This window comes from Mycetomoellerius zeteki, unplaced genomic scaffold (genome assembly GCF_001594055.1).
Source record: "Mycetomoellerius zeteki isolate Tzet28-1 unplaced genomic scaffold, Tzet1.0 scaffold110, whole genome shotgun sequence".
In the NCBI taxonomy this organism is placed as follows: domain Eukaryota; kingdom Metazoa; phylum Arthropoda; class Insecta; order Hymenoptera; family Formicidae; genus Mycetomoellerius; species Mycetomoellerius zeteki.
In genome coordinates this window covers 1-24,274 of record NW_017256018.1, presented here as the reverse complement: position 1 = coordinate 24,274, position 24,274 = coordinate 1, and the positions used below count along the sequence as shown (strand labels likewise).

At 32.5% G+C, this 24,274-nt stretch overlaps 4 protein-coding genes across 9 annotated transcripts; 2 read left to right on the top strand and 2 right to left on the bottom strand.

Moving 5' to 3' along the window:
• Spec2 (CDC42 small effector protein Spec2) lies at positions 1-2,352 on the top strand. 2 transcript variants are annotated; one of them, XM_018453382.1, is made up of 3 exons: positions 1-61; positions 955-1,237; positions 1,497-1,956. In XM_018453382.1, exons 2-3 carry the CDS (start codon positions 980-982, stop codon positions 1,503-1,505), a joined length of 267 nt encoding a protein of 88 aa, XP_018308884.1. In that variant the 5' UTR covers positions 1-61; positions 955-979; the 3' UTR covers positions 1,506-1,956. The 2 variants fall into 2 exon arrangements, with proteins under 2 accessions (XP_018308884.1, XP_018308892.1); XM_018453390.1 differs by lacking the exon at positions 1-61 and adding an exon at positions 84-108 and having other exon boundaries at positions 1,497-2,352.
• Positions 2,353-2,824: 472 nt separating this feature from the next.
• LOC108726013 (Spaetzle domain-containing protein) lies at positions 2,825-11,790 on the bottom strand. The gene is made up of 7 exons (XM_018453371.1): positions 11,479-11,790; positions 8,369-8,509; positions 6,679-6,832; positions 5,470-5,732; positions 4,264-4,335; positions 4,037-4,140; positions 2,825-3,520 (listed from the first exon to the last, which is right to left on the bottom strand). The coding sequence occupies exons 1-7, from the start codon at positions 11,530-11,532 to the stop codon at positions 3,292-3,294; spliced, it is 1,017 nt and encodes a 338-aa protein (XP_018308873.1). The 5' UTR covers positions 11,533-11,790; the 3' UTR covers positions 2,825-3,291.
• A 3,028-nt stretch (positions 11,791-14,818) lies between these two features.
• Positions 14,819-18,370, top strand: LOC108726004 (uncharacterized). The gene is made up of 5 exons (XM_018453360.1): positions 14,819-14,972; positions 15,248-15,332; positions 16,307-16,518; positions 16,824-17,189; positions 17,929-18,370. The coding sequence occupies exons 1-5, from the start codon at positions 14,853-14,855 to the stop codon at positions 18,271-18,273; spliced, it is 1,128 nt and encodes a 375-aa protein (XP_018308862.1). The 5' UTR covers positions 14,819-14,852; the 3' UTR covers positions 18,274-18,370.
• Positions 18,371-18,714: 344 nt separating this feature from the next.
• Positions 18,715-22,160, bottom strand: LOC108725785 (ninjurin-1). 5 transcript variants are annotated; one of them, XM_018453012.1, is made up of 3 exons: positions 21,906-22,160; positions 20,956-21,300; positions 18,715-19,574 (listed from the first exon to the last, which is right to left on the bottom strand). In XM_018453012.1, the coding sequence occupies exon 3, from the start codon at positions 19,536-19,538 to the stop codon at positions 18,861-18,863; it is 678 nt and encodes a 225-aa protein (XP_018308514.1). In that variant the 5' UTR covers positions 19,539-19,574; positions 20,956-21,300; positions 21,906-22,160; the 3' UTR covers positions 18,715-18,860. The 5 variants fall into 5 exon arrangements, with proteins under 5 accessions (XP_018308514.1, XP_018308526.1, XP_018308535.1 ...); XM_018453024.1 differs by having other exon boundaries at positions 20,956-21,288; XM_018453033.1 differs by having other exon boundaries at positions 21,997-22,160.
• Between the last annotated feature and the right edge of the window lie 2,114 nt (positions 22,161-24,274).

The window sequence follows — 24,274 nt, the reverse complement described above, 5'->3', positions numbered from 1 at the left end:
CGGCCCGGATTAAATCGAGGAGCCTTCGAATTTCCTTCTGGGTTATCAGGAGATTGTCCAGGTAAAGATACAAGATAAACGTCTCAGTAGGACTGGGAAAGTTACTTTGTTTCTTATAAGTTACTTTTTAGGTTACTTTATATGTGTTTGTTATAGAAATTTAGCGCAAATGTAATACAAAATTGGAGCAAATGACAAAATATAATATAAAATAGAATACCCGAATTTATTGTTCTCAATTTCTATAATAAAAAGTAACTTATGACTTTTATGAGTAACTTGGAAAGTAACTTTCCCAATCTTGCAGTGATCAGACACATACTTGTGTCCAGACATTTACACAAAACTTTATTTGTTTATTTTAATTAAATAAGAGAAATCCTATATTCAGTTAAAACAGATCTTAGTAGAATTTATATACATCTAATTCTGCAATCTGCGTGCCGAAATATTTTTAGAACTACAGCAGTAATATTCCTTATTAAATTGACAAACTTAATAATTTTTTATACTAATAAGTATCTTTGTAAGAATATTAATAATTAGATGTTAATGAGAATTTTAAATCTGAATAATTTTATTTGTTTGTATTATTACTAATAATTTCAAATGCTTTTTTAAATATAATGTTGTAATTTAATTGAAATTTTTAAAAACAATTTATTTTATCACACACATATTATATAAATAAAAAAAGCACTTGAGATTAATAATAATAAATTTTATCATGTTTCTCTCTCTATTCATAGTTAAGCTTTATATTTAAGGTTTTCTTAAGTTCATCTTTAGATGCTAATAGTCGATAAAATAATTCATAGAGCATCTGAAAATAAATTTAATAATAGGAAATCTTAAATATAACCCCTGACTATGAATACAGATGTATGTTTCTGGCCATAAGTACATGTCACTCGAGATGTTTAGGTGTTTACCTCACCTGTGAAATTTTTACAGTGATACGTGTGGATACGTGCGAGAGATGGCTGGCAACAACGAGCTCTGGGTGCAGTGTTTCACGTGCTGCCTGACGCCACGGCCAACGAGGAACAACAGGCGGAACAGTGGCAGGCCGCATCAGAGGCTCAGGATAGACCGGAGCATGATCGGCGTGCCCACGAATTTCAGACACACAGCGCACATCAGCAGCGGCGACATCGACATGTCGATTGCCCAGCTGGCCGACCTCCAGGCACAAATGCAGAGGAAGAGTGGTTTTGATACCGATTTCAGCGCCAAGGTACGTCTCAGCTTTCTGTCGGTTCCAGATCCTCCTTTCCCGGACCAACGCAAAGTCTAAAATCGCAATTCAAAACGTTTTAAAGACGTTCGAAAGAAGAAATCTAGAATTGGTAGAAAAAATAGGATAAATTATTTGTTTGAAGCTTTGTTGATTTTATTCCAGAAATCCCTTGTTCCTGTTGTGTAAAATATACTTTTTCTCTTTTATTTCTTTGTCAGAGCTAATCAGTTGAATTCTTTCGCTCTTTCTGTCACAGGCATGTTGAGAATAGCTTCGTCAATGTCGCAGCAGGATATTTAATACGATAGCGACAGAGCGAGAGAGCTTTACGATGTAGCGGAAGGATGACTGATGTTTTCTTTTTGATATCCATGTTCCTTACTCGTCTGATGGACGAGCGCATTTCTTTCATATGAACAAGATTGCATTTTGCAAGATGCTCCGTTAGAGAATCAAGACAAATTTATGTACACTGGACAAGTCTCTGACTTCCATTTGGAAAGGAAAACTGCCAGAGTTAATCATGTTACAGCGTACAAATAATCATTTACGACTTTATACCTCTATATTTTTGACTGGAGACGCATTGCGTCTAAAAACTTAATATTTTATGAACGTATTCTATAAATCATGTGCCTTTTTGACGGCGATCTGACGTTCCTTGCGGAAAAAAATGTACACAAGAACGAGGAATGGATCGTTTTATTTGTAAAATTACTTGTAAGATTTAGAAAATATAACGTAGACATGTTAATTAGAGTATAAGTAAACGTATCACATAATATCACATAATATAATTCTGTACACGTAATACTTATCCTATTGTCGAATATTGTCGCGTATATTAATAATAATACAAGAGAGCATTGGCGATATTTATAAAACGGCATAGTTCCTTCATGTGGAGACACCTCCGTTCCTTCGTTAATCGACATGATATCGATGTCGCCGATTGTTCTCGGCTCGCGAATTCCTTCGTGTATCAACTTCCTCCACCTTCATATTCTGGACACGACAGTGTGGTCCTCCGATTCATAGACGTAATACAAATAGACCGAGCATGAGGCACGATGTCTGAACGTAGAAAGAGAATGAAGACAGGGAGTAGTTTTTATTTCTCTCTAACGAGGAAAAAGGAGTAACCAAAAACCGCTGGCGACAACTTCGACCAAGCTCGACAATTAATTTAATAGACAGAATTGTTTTCAGTAAAATTTCAAATTGTATTCAACTGTACTCGTTGCTCTTAGTATCTAATTCTTTTTTTCATGTGTGAAACAAAAAATTAATAACACAAATAAGCGAAGAAGTGAAGGCCATATTTGGTCAAAGCGGATCTTGGCCTAATAATATTTTTGCGTGAGTTTCCAGTTCATGCGAACTGTGTGCCGATTACACTGGTTTACAAAGTTTCGTATGATATGAAGATTATTTCTACGATAATTTTCTATGAGTCCGAATCTACCATTGAAATATTTTCAGGATTTTGAGATATAAGAAAAATTATTAAAAAAAGAAAGACTTTTTCCAATATAATTAGGAAGTTTGAAAACAAGTTTTATTAGAAAACAAATCGGCAGTGTTGATGGAATTTTTCTGATGGCATATTCGAACTCAGCGTCCCAAAATACATTAAAAAAAGTTAGGTCTTTTTTGCAGTAAAAAGTATTCAAAATTTGTAAACTGGTGTTATTTGTCGATCTTGAAACATAGTTCTGAACTGAAACTGGAGTATGTAATATCACAAATTATAAATTGACAAGCAATTTAACAATACTATGCTAATGAGCATCTTAAACCACTATAGAGAATTTATTACAAAAATTATCGCCCCATAATTTTACTGTTAACAGTTAACAACAAGCTGCTTGGTGTAATAGCATCAGAGTTGATATGACAGAGTCATCCTAAGCATCTTATCTGTGAACGTGCGACGTACCGAACGTCTGCGTAGACACGAATGAGACTGAAAGAGTCACTCTATTATATTTTCTCTTCGCTCGTCCTAGCTTTCCTATTGGAGTATCATTGATGTGAAAACTTGATCTACTTTATTGTGTTCGATTGACTGACAAGTTTAGTCTTAGTCCCAGCCTGGATGTAAGATCGCCAGTGAACTTCACGTGACAACAGCAGCTCGACGGAAAGCGGAATTGATCCTTGAAGATGTTACCATCGCTTCCCACCGCTGCCAATTCTCGATAGATATATTTCTGTTTGCAGGAGGTCGTGTAGCCCTCGGCGAAGCCTTCAACCATGTTGCACTTCTGGCCTTCGTTCCTGCAATTAAAAACTCGCTATAAGTATATATCAGACGATTCCGTCCCCATATTATTTTCTTTTTTGAAAAATTGTTGTTTTAGTTAACAAGAAATGTACAATATGACATAAATAGAAGTACAATTTTTATTTATTAAAATAGAATGCACTCGACTGGTTTTTGAAGAAAGGATTTTAGCTGATTTTGAAGTGTCTTACCATTTTTGAAAATTGACTGACGAATATAACTATAAGTAGAAATGATTTGATTTTGTAATTAGATCCACTTTTCTCTTTTAATTTTATAGATCAATTTATAACTGCTTTGCACATCTTTTAAATGTTCAATTCGTGATTTAAGAAACCCATCCAGACAATATAAAGTTTAAAATCGGAACATAAGACGTCTTTGGACATTTGAACAATCTTCCGTCTTTGGACATTGTTTGGGAAGGAGTAATTGTGTGATCTCATTAAAAAAAAATTTTGAATATAGCTGTTTTCGATTATCAATTACTCAAATAGAATTGTTCTTACAAACAAACTTCGATGCGTATTCCTTGCTTCAAGTCATCCTGGTTCACGATGAACAACCATTGATTTTCCTTGTTCTGCGCTGTTTGCGGGTATACTACTTGTTCCTGCGAACGATTAATGATATTTCAAATGTTATTTACTAATTCTAATATTTATTGCACAATGCAGAGGTAATCTAAGGAAACTAAAAACTTATTCAAAAGAAGAAAAAAGCCAAATCAACTCACGCGAATTGGGCAAAGCACTGATTCGCGCGACATCGTGTCTATCCTCTGTTCCACGTCGCCGACGTCAGACATCTGGAAAAGCATATATATGTAACCCTATAAGATACGTCGCGGAATTTAATAAACGAGGCAAGTAAAATATTAAATATATTGAAGATTGAAACTATAAGTACAGTAATACATTAAAACCGGCATTATATAATTTCACTGTCAATCTAACGCAAAAATAATCTATACATGGAAAGAACAGTTTTGATGAAATGTCTAACAATTTAGCTAGATACAGATATAAAAATAATTTTGTTTCTATTTTTGTAGGATACTTAAATTGATTGCTGGAATGTTAAAACTTTTTGCAGCATTGTTATTAATAGACATCGGATTTTTATGCAGATATTTTTTGCAGATGTGCACAAAATATGCAAATTTGTATAATATGCACAAATAAATATGCATTTTTAGAATGCTTTTTTAATAAAACTTTCTATTTTGATGTCACTTTCCAATCTGCAAAAAATATGAAATTGCATAAGAATCCGATGTCTAGTTATTAACGTTTAATGTACTTAATATATGATCCAATTATTGAACAAAATGACAAAAATTTTAAATATTAAGCTTTTAATGATACATACGATTCTAAATAAATTTGTTATTAAATTTTTATAAACAACGATTAAAGTCTTAAATACAATTAAAAGTTTGATATTTAAAATTTTTTTCATTTCATCCAATAACTGTCTAATAAATGTTCACCAACTGTTCAATTATTGGGACGTTTAGTATCAATTATATCTTAAGCATTCTACATAATCACTTTGATGGTTCAATAAAATTATTTTCAGATTTGTGTCTAATTAAATTTTTAGATACTTCAGCAGAACCATTTTTCCACGTATAATTTGGAACGATAATGATTTTAATTTAGATTTCAGATTTCCCTCATTGTCACCATATTGCATAAAACGTAGTGTTAAAGAATACTTCAACGTCATTTCCGTGTGTCTCGTGTATCGGAAGTTTACGTAACACGCCGAGATTATGTCAATTTCGCAATTCTTTGTTCTGCAAAGACGTACACATATACGCACAGCTGAATAATTATAGCAGAATATAAAATAAACTTCATTTTGACGCAACGATATGATGAGCTAATAATAAAACGAACGCTCACGCGTTCTTATGTGTGACGGAATCATTTCTAACCGAATCGACAGTATCGACACTCTCCAGGAATCTCAAACTGGCGTTCCGCTGTATTGCTGTGTTCACCAGTTGCCTGGGATAGTCGGCGACGTTCTCGCAGAACGTACTTTTCCGGCAGATCAATGTCGGCAGCATCGATGTTTCCGTCGAAATCCTACCGTCCGGAAAAATAATTTTCTCCTCGGAATTCCTGTGCATTGACGTACCCGCGTCCCTGTGCGGCATGTCCGGACTTCTGTACATCGACATGTTAGTGCTCGAATCTGCAAAGGAGAAAGATACCTCAGCAATATTTATTATGAATATTTTTTAAAATTCTTCCACAATTGTTTCGGAATTTCTATATAAATGTCAGAATTTTTCACATTTTTCTATATGATTTTATAAATTATTAGAAAATTGTTCAGATTTTTAAATACAAATTGGAATACTTTTCAGAGATACTGAGAAAGTCAATATTCTTTTTTAAATATTTTACTTATGCAAATTCTGAAACATCAAAAAATTTCTTAATCTATAATTTTCAAAGAAAACTTATAAAAGATATTTTTTTTAGAAATTTTTATAAAATCAAATTCTTTTAAAGATATTAAAAATATGAAATATAATGAGATTATTTCATCAGAATGGGACACTTTTTCTTAGAATTCTTTACATAATTTTCTATATAAATTTCAGAAATTTTCATAATTTTTATATAACTTTATAACTTTTATATAATTTTTTAGAAAATTCTTATGTAATTTGTGTGTGTGTTTCTACAAAATTTTTATAAAATTAGAACTTTTTAGAAATACTGAGAAAGTCTACATCTTTTCCAGAATTCCTTACGTGAATTCTGAGATATTCAAAATCTATTTCTCATTCTATAATTTCCGAAGAAAACTTATAATATCTGATTAGTTTAAGATATTTTTTTAAACCTTTATAAATTTAAAATATGAAAAATTTTTTAAAAATATTATGAGATATAAAAATTTTCTTCATCAGGAAATCACTTTTTATAACACACGATATTCGGAATACACGCGCTATCGTTATTTCGTAAGTTCCCGTTTTACGGAGAAAACCGCAACTTTAAATAGATCTTCGATTGCGTTTAAACTACTGACCTTGATCTAATCATGAATGGTTATTGATTAGTTCCGGAGAGTCACTGAAAAAGAATATTCATTACTTGAAGTCAATACTTATACAAGATAAACATGCCTTGCAATGATCTTTTTGATCTACTTTGAATCACCCCATCGCTCGAAAACTTCTCCTTCGAAGTGCTCCTCTGCGTCTGTTCGATCCTTTGTGAACAACAATTGTTGTCTTCGTCGTTGATCTTCTGCGGCCATTCTTGCGGTCGCAGAAACACCTAAAATTATTTACAGGTTTTAAGATGCTTCTTACCTTCAGATTTATGAGTATCTTTCTAAGATATCCATGAGCATCAATATTATTAAATTGCTTGTCAATTTAATTTGTGATATTACTATCCTAGTTCTGTTAGAACTGAGTACTAAAAGTTACACTGAAAGAAAAGATTGGCTGAATATGGCATAACATTTTTAATTGGCTGCAGCAGCCAACTCAGTAAACGAGAATGGATTAAAATGGATTGAAATTTTTTCTATCCGAATGCGTATTTTGAATAGCGAAGACTTTTTCTTGGATTCAATTGGATTCAATTAGATTCAATTAGATGCAATTGGATTGAAAAACTGCATTTCCTATTCAAAATTTTGAATTGAACGATATTCACAATGCACAGAAAAAGCTGATATTGTTTTTAAATTGAAAAGCATAGAGATGTGCTCCAATTCCTGTAAATGAATAAAAATGCATTCAGAATTGAAAAGTATTCATTTTAACATTCGTGAATCCATATTTCTGAAAATCTGAATCCATTTCAATTCATTTCAATCCATTTTCGTTTACTGGGTATCTTTTCTTTCAGTGTAGTTGAATTTCGCGAGGAGCCAAAATGGCTGCTAGCGTGTCCAGTGAATACACCTAATATTCGAATAAATGAATAAGAAATGAATAAAAATACTCATTCGAATACACTTCTTTTTTATTCGTCAAGAAACGAGAATAAGTACTTTTTTATTCCATTTGAATGAATATTTTTTTAATATGATTACGAATACTTTCGTTTCGTATTCACTTTTACTCTGTACTATCTGCACATAGCTTGCAAAGCTTGCAAGTGAAAACAGAAATCTATAAAAACAATGACTACGATTACACCATGTGCTTAGACCTTGCCCTATACGTCCTTGTTTAACCTATAGATTAAACAAAGACATTTTTTATTGGGAATAAATAATATATCTCAGAATTTAATGTCCACAGACCATAATGAACGACCAAGATAGCTTAATAAATAATGTTATAAAATGTTTATAACATTACTATGATAACCGGAATTATATCGGAATATGACGCTCTATCAAATAGATAGGTATTTATAAATAAAAAATGTATTGCTTTCTAAAATATTTTTCAAAATTTCTAAGTTTCCTTCATAAAATCTGAATTATAATGACAAAAATAAATAAAATTCATTTTTTTACTTAAAGTTATCAAACGGTTAAAGGGTAACGATTGCTTATTGGAGCTTCCTTTATCAGTTTATATTTTGTTTGAATGAATATGAATACTCGTTAAATATTCATAGTTTTTTTGTAAATAAATATTTTTTGAAAACCAAAAATTTTGAATGAATATATGATTACATCTTTTTTAATGTGAAAATTTTGAATAAATACAATTTGGAGCTCAATTACAAATTTTTGTATTCATCGGACACACTAATGGCTGCCTCGGTCCTTCCATTGTTAAGGCTTTCATTTCCTAATTGTTGTGTATTCACATTTATGATCTACTTCGTTTAATATTGTAGAAACACCTGTTGCTCGTACGCCTTTTCGATCACTCTTGAAATCGACAACGCGTCCTGCGACGAGGAACTTCCGGCGTCCGGCGACTCCTCCGACACTTCCGAGGAAGCGCGAGGATATCCTTCGATCGGTCGCACCGTCTGGCACACCTGCCGAACGAAAAAGGTATATGAAAACAATCGAATCTCGACCCGCGGCTTTTTTTTCTTTAAAAATAAGCCGTTTTCCGCGAAGTACACGCGCGCGCGCTTGGAATTATGTAAAGAACCGTCCTGTTCTTGGATCATGAGGTCGGAATCACTGCGCGCGGCGGGAGAATAGAACGCGATAAGAGAAAGATAAATTATTTCTATACCGAGGTTGAGAGGCGGCATAAGATCCTGTTACAAGCAAGTGCATGTAGCCGCGAACGAGATTATATAATGCGGTGTGATTACTCCGCGCAGGCCGCCGGTATCCGAAAGTATTTTGAGAATAAAAGATCATTTATTCAAAATTGAGACATAAGACATCTTTAAGATGTCCAAAAGACATCTTATGCCTCAATTTTGGACTTTGTGTTGACTGGGAAACTGTTAAATTATGCCGTAAGTAATTAGTTTAATTTTTTTATAGCTTATGGCATAAGTTAACAGTTTATGACCAGTATAAATGATTCTTAAAAGAGACTAAAGAAAAAAAAAGCAGATTTTGGTGCCTAGTAATATTCATATGTGATTTTTGCGCCGATACGATTTGTCACATTAAGCCAAGATCTGCTTCTTTTTGATCGAAAATGTCTTCATTCTCTCTTTTTTATATTTAAATAGTTCTTGGTCCATTTCACTGTTCATTTCGAGAATTTTAATTTTGTTGACACTGAAAAAAAATTTACTGAATTTTTATTAAATATTTGTTTGAATAGTACTTACAAATTTACCAAATGTAAACATATATTTATTTATAAGTATAATTTTTGTATTTTAAATAAATGTTTATTTACTGTAAGTAAATATTTCGTTAGTATTTTCAAATAAATATTTAACAAAATTCAATAATTTTTTTCAGTGTGAAACTTTGTTGATAATTTATGTATTATTAAAATAAAATTAAGTGTTTAATTTCTACATAGGTTATATATTTTATTATACGATTGAGTCAGTTTAATTTTTTTTGCAATTTTTTTCTTCATTTTCTTAGAAAAAATCCTGAAAAATTCAAAACACGCGCGAGATATTCGCATCTATAATAATTGCGGAGAACTGTCGTAACGTAATTTTACGATATATAATATTTATCTCTAGATATTCCCCCCGGTAAATATTGCATCTTAATTCCTTCCGTCAACGAAGCGGATCGCCAGGTAATCCCGCGACTTTTCCAGGTATCCTATCTGTCATCGTTTTATTATTACACACTCTCGTGCATTTGATACATATATGTGTCACAACACCTTGTGACAACTTCCGAACGTGTTATTTAAATCTGTTCATTGTTGGAAAACCTTGTCAAACTAGTATAAGAGGAAAAAACCTGAGGCAATATACATTCTAGGAAGAAAGAAACGTAAAAGAGATAAATAAAAATGGAATGTGGATGACCGATATTCGTAAAAAGGAGATGACGGAAAAATTTAGGAACGAACATTCCTCTCACAGGAATCCAATGTAATATCGGTCTATTTCGTAGAAGGTAGTAATTTTAGTGTATTTTGAGTATTAAAGGCACTGTTGCTTTTAATACTCAAAATAAGCAATTACTAATTAATACCTATCTACCAGTAAAAGCGCTGTTGTTCATTGCTTTAATACTCAAAATAAGAAATTAATCACTACCTTGCATTAAAAGCATTGTTGTTTCATGCTTTTAATACTCAAAATAGATAATTAATTATTCCTTCCAGTAAAGGCACTGTTATTGTTTTTATGCTAAAAGTAAGTAATGAATCACTATCTTTCAGTAAAAGCACTTTTGTTCAATGTTTTTAACACACAAAGTAAATAATTAATTACTAACTTCCAATAAAAGCACTGTTATTCACTTTAATACTAAAAATAAATAATTAACCACTTATATACCTTGCAGTATTAAAAGTACTGTGAATAACAAAAACTTTTATTGAAAGTTAGTAATTACTTACTTTGTATGTTAAAGACGCCTTCGGGCAACGGAAGTGTTAATTAAAGGTAATGAAAACAATCATGGTTCGAAGTTGTGTGGCACAATTGTGTTGAAAATGTCGACAATTCAACTTCGAACCATGATTGTTTTCATTACCTTTAATTAACACTTTCGTTGCCCGAAGGCGTTTCTGCTTTTTTGCAAAAAGAGCCAAAAAACTCGAGCGTTCCGCGATGGTATTGAGATAAAGATAATAACAAGAATATATCGGATATTAATCTCCGCAGTAAAATCCTCCACTCGATATTAATATACACACATATTCACATTGCCGCAGACACGTTTCTGCGTCTTTCAACCGACATGACCTCCATGCGCGCATAAATCCCATAAATCGCCGATTTAAAAATTCGGAGAAAGATAAATATGAATAAACGAATCTAACAAATCCATACGCGACACAGTTGTGAAAATATTCAGCAATTGATTAAATAGGGAAGACACACATTAATTCCAAAGATTAATAATTCTGACAGCAAACATGGTGAAGAATCGAATTCGACGATACATTAATTGTTAGAAACTTTTCTGGTTGAAAATAGAAGAAACCAAAGAATTTGATTACATCAATTAGAATTTTTGCATTGAAAAGAAATTTAATAAATTATTTATTTGAACAGTGTGTCAATTAAATATTTGTTAAATATAAAGATATATTTATTTGATATAAAGAACATTAATTTTATTTAATAATCATTTCTTTTTATCAAGTAAATATTTATTTACTGTAAGTAAGTGTTTAGTTGACACTTTTAATAAATATTTATTTAAATTTAGGATATTTTTTCTTAATGCGATTATCTCAACTAAAATTACAATAGATTCAACCCAAAAATTCTGATTCGTCCATTTTCAACCAAAATTTTACAATTAATACAACCGGCCCATTAATTCAATTAATTGCATTAATCCACAATTGCATTAAATTCTAATTAATGCAATCAGTGCAGTCTCTTACCAGAATGAGTGCCAGGTAGGCGGTCCACTTCAGACGAAGAGTTCTCGATGTCATTTCAAAAAGTAAAAAACGCGGAACGTCGTGCAGAAAACGAAGACTTCCCGCGAGAACCACGCGATACTCTCGACGACGATCGACGCGCGGCCGCTCGTATTCTACTGATCGGAGTGATCGGTCAGCGCAATTCCGATCCGAGGAACCACCTCCGCGCGGTCCGAGACAGAATCGACGGGCGGGAGAGAAAGAGAGAAGAGGCTGTCTCGCTTCCGGTGCGACTTGAGTTAAGAGAAGAGCGGGGGTGGAACTGGTCGCGACTGACCAGCGACAACAACGCGCGGAAAAGCCAGACGCACATAAGACTATAGGAGCCCGAACATTTTTTTATTCCTTCTCCCACCGTCGGTCTCGTATCCTGGGTTGGAGGGGACTGTGTCTGACGATAGTAGGTAGGGATGGGCGATGTGCGAAAAAATTATTATCGATGTTAGAATTACGGATGATTGAATTCATCGGTGTGTGACGAATTCATTATTCCTTTAAAAGTATCGAGAGACTCGAATTTTTTTAAGGAAACGTTTTTAATTGTAGGAGTAATATTGAAAAGTCAATGATTTTATTAAAAATAAATCGTAAATTAACGAATATAATTTATTTTATTTATTTTTCTTAAAAGAAATTCCTTCATTAGAGACAGATTTTCTAAATACTGCAGTGCATTTTCCGGTTTCCGGGTGTTGATTTCTGATACGTTGAAATCGTTATTCCTTGTTCCTAATTCCTTATTCTTTCTATTGTGGTTTGTGGCTGCACCCTTAAAGGTCATCACACGACTAAAATTTTTGTACGTGTGATGGCTTTTACCCCGGATCTACAATAGAGTTCTAAGCCTTAAGCCATAAGAAATGGATGAATCATAGTCGATTATTCTACTCGAATTGGACTGTGATTGGTCAAATTCTTACGGTTTACGGCTTAAAACTTCGGCTGTGTTTCATTCACTGCCAGCCCTAAAAATCTACAGCATTGAGCGCTCAGTGAGCTCTTATACTTGTTTGGTCAATTTTTAGATCTATAATGGAATCTATATGCTAATCAGATGCAAGAGCTCACTGAACGCTCAATGCGTCTGATTACCGTCAGATTTCTGCATGGACGAAGCAAGCGCATTTTGCAGTGCATTAAATTTTCCGAGTATAAAATATTTTTTTTATTAGAGAGGAAAAAATTGTTTAAAACTGCCGATATCTGACATAAAAAATCGTACATCGATGCATTGGGAGAGGGACACATCGCACACTGTGAGCGATCTGAAGGGAAATAATTTTTATTTTGATAAATTTTTAATTAATATTTAACAATTATATATCAGAGACGTTTTTAATCATTACAATTATATTAAAATGTCAAACACGGCTACAACAGCGCCTCTACAATTACAATAGCGTTATTAATATAAAAAGAGTGTATCAATGTATCCAATAATCATCTAGAATTAATATTATGTAAATAATAATAATCTCATTTTTAGACCGTACATGTGAGATCACAATCGATAAAGTAGAATCCTATATCGGTCGAAGCTAGATCTTAAATTAATATTATGTACAAATTAATGATTAATATTAATGTTGCAAAATTGATTTATTTCCCTTTGATTTTTTTTCATACTGCATCGGACCGAATCGATTATTTTTTGGAGAAAAAACTGTTGATCTTTTCGATTAATAATCGAAAATCGCTCATCCCTAGTAGTGGAAAAATCGAAGAGGTCTAAATATGGTGCAAAATTTAAATTTTGTTCTTTTCCTTTCAACTTCTCTTTGTTTTTGTTTGGTTTTATCTATTCTTTTTTTAAAAATGGTATTTTCAATCGTAGTGAATTCTATTTTTATTTTATGTATAAACAGAGGCATTAATGTTTTTCTTCATTAAGGGAATAATATAAGGACCAATTATCCAGTGAGAAATGATAATGGAATCGACATCAAATCGATGTCGATTAGACGTCGATTTCATTATCATTTCTCTCACTGGATAAGAAATATTCATTCATTTGGAAATAAAATGCAAGAAAATAGGATTATATTTATTTTGCGATAATTACGAAAAATAATTATTTTTATTAACGTAAAATTTTTCTTTCGCTAATTGCGTACAACTCTCGATTATACTTTGAACGGTGTTACATGAGTTACAAAAAAGCAATGTCAGTACTTTTATACTAAAAAGCAAATAAGCAGTACTCTTATAACGCAATTCATGTACTATGATTTCTATTTTCACAATTAATGCAGTTTGTGTAATTAATAATGTAATTAATTTCTCGTTTTCGTGCATCTTTTGTGATATGATCCGTATAAAAAATTAAACATAACTTTGTCGGTAATAAAAGAAATATTTATTTTTTTTATCAATTTCTGGCCCATTCGATTAACCCTTTAATTACATCTTACAGATATTATATTCCCCGACAGCACACAATATTTATAAAATATTTACAAAATGTTTATAAATATTTGTAAGATTTATTTTTAATATTTTGTAAATATCTTTGTGATCTTAGATTGCATAGATCATTTATTATAAATATATAATATGAAATATTTATTGTAAATGTTATAGTAAACGCTATGAAAATACTTAATAATACATTATAATCCAAGTAAAAAATGCTTTTTAGAAATATTGATTTATATTTGTCATAAATATTACATAAAATATTTGGTCTATATTTTAATAATATTTCGGATAAAGCTTTATATAAAATATGTATGAAATATTTATATGACATTTCGAAAAATAAATATTAATAAATATTTATCATAAATATTCTGTGCTGTCTGGATTATAATAAGAGATTCAACTCTTCTATCTGTTCTGAATTTATTTCGCAATTGTAATAAATTGACGTCCCCAACAGCATAAAACTTGCAGCAATATTGCTGCAACGTGTAATGTATTGCAACCATCAATATTGCTGCAAATGCTATTTCTGTGCTCTATTGGGTGTTTGATATTCATTTTTAAATGTTAAACGACAATCGCATTAACATATTTCATAATATCTATAATAAATATTTATGATCTGTGCAATCAGACCACAAAAAGAGAAGAGAGAAGAGAGAGAAGAGAGAGAGAAGAGAAAAAAGATTTACAAAATATTTTAAATAAATCTTATAAATATTTACATATACTTTGTGAATATTTTACAAATATTGTGTGCTGTCCGGGAACGTATATAATCTCATCGCCGATTTAATTGAAAGTGAACGAACCGCAACCCACCGCAGCCGGTTCGTCACGTCGCGCGTTTGAATGCTGCGCAGATCATACGAAACCCGTTTCTTGGTCGCGCGCGTGACATTCGTAGCACCATGTGCGATATAAAAGATACGTTACCGACATTATGCGAATACATTAACTCGTTGATAAACCTAAGTTTAACGCCCGAGCATTTAAGGCTGGCCAAGTATAACGCCCCGGACGAAATCGTCGTAAGTATAAATGTTATAAGTATCGGAGATTCGAATAGCTCCTGCTAACCTAACCTAACCTAATTTATCAGACGAGGCTGATAATCCTATCGCTGTTGAAAACATATTTACAAAGTAACAGGAAGATCACAATAAGGGAGAGCGTTATACCAGACATTTACCGTAATTACGGCAATATCTATATATGGACGTGATATTTAGTTATGTATACAGGAAAATTCTCCTGAAAATAATCTGATAAGTCTGTTGAACGCAATCATATGTTTTATGTTTAGGCTGAGAAGCTGTGGAGCACACTGCGCATTCTGAGCTACTACGCCGCGAGAGAGAAACGAGGCGACATAGATTTTCGAAATTACGGTTCGTTTAAATGATTTGCATTTTTAATTACCGAGTGCATTGCAGATCGTACTCTAGATTCGCGTTCGTTTGTTTTAACAAGAAACATGCACGTTATTCCAATTACGAAGTCTTCGCGCCGCAATTATGTATACATAATTGTTATAATTAAACAAGTAAAATTGCTCTTATTGTCAGCATGTAAGAAAAAAAGAGACATGCAATCTCTTTGTTTAAAGTATAGTAATTAATTGCAAATGTGGTACTCTTTTAAAAAAGAAATCTTAATTACTGTACGCATCTATAAAAAAATATTGAATATATTTTTATAATAAATTAAATATATTTAAAAAAAATTACGCACAATTTTTTATAATATTACAATAATATACTTTTGTATTATTGTAAAGGAAAAATAGATTTAAAGCTATGTAAAATACTTTATAAAAATTTTAATATTTTCTATTTTATTAAACTACGGTCAAAGTTATATAGATGTTGAAATAATAATAAATTAAAAAATAATAAAATTCTATATGTAATTTAAATACCTTTCCTTCAGTGTCATGTAAAGTAAATATATTTAAGATAAATTACATATAGAATTATTATTTCAACATCTAACTTTGACCTTCTTTTTACTTAATTTATTAATATTATGATAAATAGTTGTGTTATAATAATAATTAGTGGTACATTTATTAATATTATAATAATTAATTGTGTATTTACGTGTATGGTTTAAAAGAAATTTCTTGTTTAATATTGAAATGTTATAATAATTAATATTTTTATATACAATATAATATTAATTATTATAACATTTCAATATTAAACAAGAAATGTCTTTTAAACCATACACAATTAATTATTATAAATATTAATAAATGTACCACTAATTACTATTATAATACAACTATTTATCATAATATTATTAACACTTAATTTATGTCTCTTCTTATAAAAAGACTTCACATTGTCAATCGTATTTCCAGACGCGTCGTCGGCGGTGAAGCTGCATCTCGCATTCTTACAATACCCAGTGATCGAGTTCTACAGCTTATCACAAAACGACGAACATAATAGAGATGCGTTGATAGCTTTAGCTTGGCTGCTGGGAACGCAGGATGTCCTCACTGCCATCCTTCGAGCGAAACTAGCCGATGGCGTTCTAGGTGCCGAATGTTCACATGTAGATTCATCGGAAGTCAGTATTAAACTTTTTAACGTAAATACAATAGAAATAAATGAAATCTATTTTTTTAATTGAATAGATAAGAAATAGCGACTCAAAAGTAATAAAATGTCGACATTTCTTGCGGTCTTTCGTATTGAAGAGAATCAGATCATATAACTTGCTTATACTTTTGTTTATACCTTCTCTGTGTGCTTTTGTTAAATAATTAACAAAAAAAGCGCATTAATGAATGTCTCACCGATCAGCTTGATATATTATATATAGTGTCTTTTCATGTCAAAGGAAATTCATTCATATATCAAAGTTCTATCCAGCCTTCATCGCTAATTATCGTACCGAACAATCAGCCGGTATTAACAAGCGCCCAGCTTAGCAGTATCCTGCACTTGAATGCCACGGTAAATCTAAACTTGCGGGAGGTCAACGAGTTGATCCGCGAACGGGCTAAATTGATATCTAAAGTCCACGCGGCGAGCATCGACGTGAGTGGTCTGCCGCACTTGAGCGTGTCTGAATTAGCGTTGATGAAACGCCTCTCCAGAACGCGCATCCTCGACGACGGAGGAGGCGGAAGCTCCGAGAAGGATCGACGGCGGCTGCGAGAGTTCCGCGAGGCTGGGATTCTGCTCGACGTGCGCGCCAAGTGGCTGCGGAAGCGGCACGTGTTCTTCGACTGGATGGTAAACCTTAGTCTCTAAAACTTTTAAGGTGGCATTCATGAAGTCCATTCTTATTTTAAGACTGTCTTAAGTAATGTTTTAAGGTACTAATGCGACTCTCTGGACAACATTCCGTAGTTTGCTCTTTTTTTAGGACCTTAATGTCTTAATAATACGGCTCTCTGATTTTATGACATTTTATAAAACTGTACTTAAAAGAGATTATAATGAAGACAAAGAATCTATTTCCTAAGAATTTTGTAATTATAGAACTTGAGAAGCATTCATTAGAGCATCAAACGTCACAGAACCTGGCAGAATTTCAGGAGAGATAAAGAGAGATACAGACAAGATGAAGAAATTTGACTCAAGTTAAATTAAGAGACAGAAAACAGCTTCTTCGCATTGCAATGCAAATTACTTTATTCTTTCTCTAATAAAATACAAGTAAAAAATTACATCAATTGCCAGAAAAGAAAAAAATATAAAAATATTTATGTTGCTCTCATATTCGTAGAATTTGCTCCGAGTTGTTTTATAAAAGAAGATCGACTATATATTGTTGGAAGTATTAATTATTTCTCACACAAAATAATTCTTAAAGATCTTTTCCAATTTTTTTTGCATAATAAAAATAAAAAAAAATCGCCTGGAATACTCAAATTAACTTGAGTATCTGAAGATTAGAATAACAAACCATAAAAAAATTCTGACAACGCTATATTAATTGTAGTAATGACTTCAATAATATGCATTGCAGGCTAGGGTGATTCAAGAGCACAGGAGATCTATGGAATTGAATCCGAGAGTAATCAATACGCGGGAACTCGCCGCATTTACCTCGTTGTTACGTCACGTAATTAGAGACAAACTTCGAGATTTCAAATCCGAGAAGATGGATAGCGGTGATTCTAGGAATTGGTCTTTGAATTGTCCGTCTCGCGCACACAGAAGTCAATGTAATAACGCGGAGGCGCGGAGCTGGTCGAACGATTTGAATGAGCGCCAGGACCGGGAGGAGGAAAATTTTCAACAAAATAGAAAACGGTTGGCCGACGAATTGGAGGAAATGTTGAAGTCGATACCGTCTGTCGTTCGCGTTTGACCGATATGTTATTTTGTATCATTTCATAGACGTTTACATTACATAAAAAAGAATTATTTATTATTAAACAGTAATATTTTATTATTTATCATCACTTTGAAATAAAAAAGTCGCTTAAATTAAATTAAAATTATATGTCACTATAAATTATTTGTGTGTCGAGGCGTTTTTGCATGAATAAGTGAAAAATGAATGAATGCATTTAATGATTGAACGCTCAGTGTGAAAAATGATCTACTTACTATCGGAATTTAAAATATTTCCATCGTTTTTCGCTAATAATGAAAAAAATATTTGAAGTAACATTCATTATGTGAGAAAAGATTCATATGGCTTTTCTGATGTAAATCACGACTGCAATAAAAAGTTTTTCTGAAAGTCTTTCGATATTCAATACATCAGATGATTAATATACATTAAAATAATAATACAGAAACGTTATGAAGTTTCTATATGAAATCATAAACTTGTTGGTATCACTTTAAAAACAACGGAAATATTTTATCTGGTCATTCACTTTATAAACGATTGCGTATCGTTGAGAGAAAGAGAGAGCACATCAAGAGTAAAGAGAAAAACAAGGAATTTTATGTTGTGACGGCAACCGTTTGATCGACAACGCCGAACGACGAGATGAAAACATTGAATGTTGTGACGAGGAAGATCCCAACAACTGTCCAATTGTTGGCCTTGTTCGCCTTACACATTTGCTCATGTTCCTTGACATTGTAGACGCTGTTCCATATCAGACCAATGCCCACAGCAATCTGCAGGAACAGGCTCATGCTGATCATGACGAGTGACGGATAGAAGTACGGATGCCGGCCGTCAGTCTGGAGAACGTAGCGCATCTGATTCGCGTTCGCGGACAACAGCGCCAAGTCCATCATACCCTGGGCCAGGGTCTTCTTGTGCTGGTAGACGTTCACGTCCGGGGTGACGACCTGCACGGCAGGCGTAGGAGGAAAGATGTTGCTGGACCATTCGGATTGTATTCCCACAGGCAATCCTGGTCCGTTTCTGCCGTCGAAGCCGATCGGCGGTGGGTTTTTATCCAGCACGTCGGACTCCGTTACGGTGACCGAATCCGGTCCTCGCGGATTGTCGGCGAGATTTTCATCATTTTCCGAGACGAAGCCGGCGCGCAGCCCGATGGACGGCGCTTCTGCCTCGGTGTCAGTGGACGTCAGGGGCCTCGACACCTCGTCGTGGATCTCGTCTAGATACAATATCTCATCGTTGCCAGACTTCCTTGTTCCGTTCATGTTGGAGAACCGTAGAGAATCGATTGAAGAAATCACCTGCGAAACAATGCAATTTTTCATATCACTTCAATTTTTACTCTTTCATTATTGCTTGAAAAAATATCATTCTACAGTCAGAGAAAAATATAGCAACTATAAAGGACCATTTGGATCATTATACAACTATACAGATTTATACAGGATGTTCCGAAATTCGTGAATCAAAATATTACATCATGAAAGTTTTGGAAAAAATATGAGTTATAAAAGTATTCACAATTTGTTGTTCCGAGCGGTAGTTTTTTAGATATAAAGGTTCGAAACTGACCCCTAGAGATTATATGCGGTTTCATGTTTGTTTATGAATAGGATTTCCGACCGCGATAATGAAAATATTCTCGGGTATCAGAGATAAAGGCATAATGGCAAAACATAAACTAAAGATGATAACTGTACAAGTGTTATATGTAGAATTAATGTACACACATATATGTATATATATAATTGAATAGACTATTTCATAATTATTGCAAGTATAAATAATATATTCACTTACGTACATTAATTCTGCATAGAAAACTTGTATAGTATAATTTTACATATAAAACTTGCACTGTAAACTTAATGTATATATATAGTTTAATAAACAATTTTATATTTTTATATACATTAATTTTACATATAAAACTTATAAAATATAATATTCTACATATAAATTTTGTACATTACAAAATTTAAACAAATGCTGAATAAACTATTTTACAATTATTGCAATTACAGAATAGTTTATTCAACTTGTACGACAATTCTACATATAAAATTTGTACAGGTATCATCTTTATGGTTGCTATCACGTGTCTTTTTCTCTTATATCCAAGGAATCTTTATCATCGCGATCGGGAATCCGTGAATGAATAAATCGATTGAAAATTTTACTCTTTATATCGCACTACTACATATATATTTCTGACAGCTGTTACCATGAATCGTGACTAATTGCCATATAAAACTTTACTACTACATATATATTTCTGACAGCTGTTGCCATAAATCGTGACTAATTGCCATATAAAACTCTCTCACTCTTGCGTCTTTTAAGTTCAAAACGTAAATATCCTTTGAACTATTTTATTCACTTAAACTATTTATTTTTTAAACTATTTTATTCAATTGTTATTATAATATCTTATTTTTTCTTCATTTCGTAATTTTTTTGCTATTTTAGCTAGCACTTTGTAATTATATTCCTTGTAATTGTACTTTGTAACTGGAGCATTTGCCAATTTTAGCTTTTTTGCTGACACTCTCAGACAGCACACAATATTTATAAAATATTTACAAAATAATATTACAACATAAAATAATATTTACAATATAATCGAGCATGTTTCTTTAGCAATTTAAAAAAATTATTTTTTTTTCTTTTAATATCACTCACCGTATTTTAAAACACCGCAAGTATCTTCTCTGACTTTACAGAACGAACAAAGGATTCACGAAGTGGACTGTCCGATTCGATGTTCTCCGATCTACTGGTCTCGTTGCCGCGCGCGGCAACTGATTCATCCATCCTCGCGTCACGATCGCCATACCATATAACTACGACGTTATACCGGGAACGTATCACGGCCGCGTGTTTTCCCCGGGTTCCATGTCGTAGGAAAACGTACGATTATTACCGTAATTAAAGCTACGTATGGTAAGCTATTAACACTCGCCGTAGAATTCTTCTTATCTCCTCGTAGAATCTTTCTCGTAAGCTGCAATCGCTCTGCAAGATTAACTAATAATATAATTGAACATTTTGTTTTTTTAATGAACGCAATCTTAATCCTAAAAGAAAAGAACCAATTAATCTTTCGAATTATTATATAAGCTCCTGTTAGTTTTATTATTATGTCATAATTACATATTATATATATAATTTCAATTATAATTTTTATTATATATAATGTAATAGTACAAAATCTTTTTAATTATTAGTTTCTGCTATTTTTGTTATTATGTTAACAGATATGATTAGATAATAATTTCAATTATAATTACTTTTTTATATATGTAAATCTCTCTCATTCATTGATAAAACTACAATAAAGTATAAAATAAGTTTGATTAATTTTACTGAAGTGCATGGTAAAAATCTTTAAAATATTGTATTGTATCACAACTACCATATTTTCAGAAATTTTAAAAGAAAATTCTCTCCGTGCAGTAGTGAATAATTTAATTACTAGCTCCTACTATTTTTGTTATTATGTTAGAGTTAGATACTATAATTTCAATTATAATTTATAATATATAATAGTAAGTAACACATTATAATACATTAAAATAATGATACATAATAATATGTTATAACAGTACAATCTAAATATATATTGTACATACTTTAGAGAGTCGTTCCTTCTTGAGGGAATGATTTAACGAAACTAAGTATGAATTTTCAACAAAATACACATTTGACATTTAATCGTCGCACCTTGTTGTTTATCCTGCTTCATACATCGCGAATATTTTATCGATAGAGAAACGGAATAGAATCCGACGACATCAGTTCACAACTGTCGCGTGTACTGGCTATGTGCCTCGGCCGCGATTTAGAGTCACGCTTCAAGGTCTTCTTCCGGCGAAACGGTTTGTGGAAGGGAGAATGGCAATGATCTAGGAAAGTACATTCGCGGATTCGTCGCTATAAATACAAATACGTTGTCCGCATTTCTTCTCCCGCTTCAGTCGCTATAATCACAAGCGCGGTGGCGCTTTTTTGCAAATACCTGCTTCGCGTGATAATGGTATTCATAATATTCATGAGACACTTTGCATTTCTGCATCCTGGATCTACGGGTACAAAGGTGGTGATCTACATTTCGCATCTGTTCCGCCGATCTAGAATATAATTTCGAGAAAACGTCATCAGGTGTTTCCCGAGCTGGCTCCTCGGACTTTCCGCGTTACATTTACATGACGCAAATTGACGCGCGTGAACATTACTGGGAAGTTGACGATTTCGAATACGCGCATGGACCTGATAGAATAAAATTGGCAGATACTCTGAATTAAGTCATTTACACGATTTCCTTTCAGTCTCTCGTAATTCCATTTATGCCGGAATAAATGGATTCTAAAGTCGTTCTGCTTTGGAAAAGGCTTCAGTCATGCCTCTCGCAAATATTGATTATGAGATAATTAATAGTAAACACCAACTAACAGTAACATTACATCAATGATATACCTATATTAATTTCTCACTCAATAATATATAATATAAATGTGATGTAACACATGTTTTACGTAAAAGTTAAGTAAGAAATTATAACATTGATATAACGTTATAATTTCCTACTCAGCTTAATGTTAATTGTTGTTTACTGGAAAGTAGGATGATATAATAATTATGAATTAAACAATAATAATGTATATGTAATAATATAAATATATGAAAGCATAATTACTTATCATAACAAGTTTGCTATCGAATTATTTGTAAATCCCTATTATGAGATAATAGTACTCAATAAATATCAATTAACATTATATTAATAATATATATAAATTCCACTCAACAATATAAATACAATATGCAACACGTGTTGTATGTAATAGTTAAATAGGAAATTACAACATAGATGTAATATTATTGTTAATTGCTATTTACTAGAGTAGAATAGTGTTTCGATGTCGAAACTGGTCCCGTCTCGTTATATCGGTACTGAGATCGGGACTGAAACGAGACCGAGACTCTGTTTTCAAATCGAGACCGAGATCGAGTCTCGGCGAGACATACACATGTACTAAAAATCTGGGCCAGTCATCAAACCTTCTACTAAACGGAGAAGTCCGCGAACATCAGTTGTTTTAAGGTGCGCCCAGATTACCGAACCAAACCTCGAGCAGCGAGTATTTCGGCGAATAACAAATGCTTATCGAAATTTATAATATTTGTCCGCAGTAAAAATATAATTTGTAAAAAAATTTCGATTCGAGATCAACGACATTCTCGACCGAGACCGAGACGGTGATCTGATTAGACGAGATATGGCTGAGTATGTATTAAATCAGTGATTATCTACTTCGGAACGACCGCCTCCTATAAAGCGATATGTTTAAAATGGTCAATTTCAAAATAACATTACAAGAAAATTATACGGTCAATATTGCTCCAATTGTGGGATTATTTATGTATAGTATTTATCTACATCATATAAAAAATTAAGTCTGTAAGTTGGTTTTCGATTAACAGTCGAACTTCTTAATCTCGATTCTCGTGACCGTAAAGCTTAATAAGTTTTTAAGACTTAAGCCGTAAGAAATTGAACAAATTACATTTGAATATGAAAAAAATGAGCGACTATTATTTTACGATTTTAAACGCAAAGATACGATTTTTCTATCTATCCCTTCCCTCCCTTAGATGAGGCAACTACGCATACACTTTACAACGTGATATGAGATTTATTTGTATATATAATCTAATATACGTGGAAAGTTGTGAGTCCTTTGACAGAAGGGGGGGTGAAACTCGCTTCGCGTGGAAAGTCGTAAAATATATTTTAAAGTGGAAAAATTTTGTTTTGTATAGTAAAAAGGTGACTTTTTTCAGTTACTGTTTTTTCGGTTATTTTCCTAGACGTTTCACCTCATATTTCTCCTCTGTCTACAGTCATTCGATTTTTCACGCAAAGAAATGAAACAATTACCAACTTGGATTGTTAATAACTTTTTAATATAAACAACGAGCAACGGTTAAAACTTGTTGG

Bases quoted from the DNA above. Each gene is read 5' to 3' on its own strand.
- Spec2 (XM_018453390.1), top strand. From the start codon at position 980: ATGGCTGGCAACAACGAGCTCTGGGTGCAGTGTTTCACGTGCTGCCTG.
- LOC108726013 (XM_018453371.1), bottom strand. From the start codon at position 11,532: ATGACATCGAGAACTCTTCGTCTGAAGTGGACCGCCTACCTGGCACTC. The intron at 4,336-5,469 runs GTTAGAAATGAT...ATGCTTTTCCAG, and splicing joins GTGTCGATACTGTCGATTCG to ATGTCTGACGTCGGCGACGT. The intron at 3,521-4,036 runs GTAAGAACAATT...TTTTAATTGCAG, and splicing joins ATACGCATCGAAGTTTGTTT to GAACGAAGGCCAGAAGTGCA.
- LOC108726004 (XM_018453360.1), top strand. From the start codon at position 14,853: ATGTGCGATATAAAAGATACGTTACCGACATTATGCGAATACATTAAC. The intron at 15,333-16,306 runs GTTCGTTTAAAT...TCGTATTTCCAG, and splicing joins CATAGATTTTCGAAATTACG to ACGCGTCGTCGGCGGTGAAG. The intron at 16,519-16,823 runs GTCAGTATTAAA...AGTTCTATCCAG, and splicing joins CACATGTAGATTCATCGGAA to CCTTCATCGCTAATTATCGT.
- LOC108725785 (XM_018453012.1), bottom strand. From the start codon at position 19,538: ATGAACGGAACAAGGAAGTCTGGCAACGATGAGATATTGTATCTAGAC.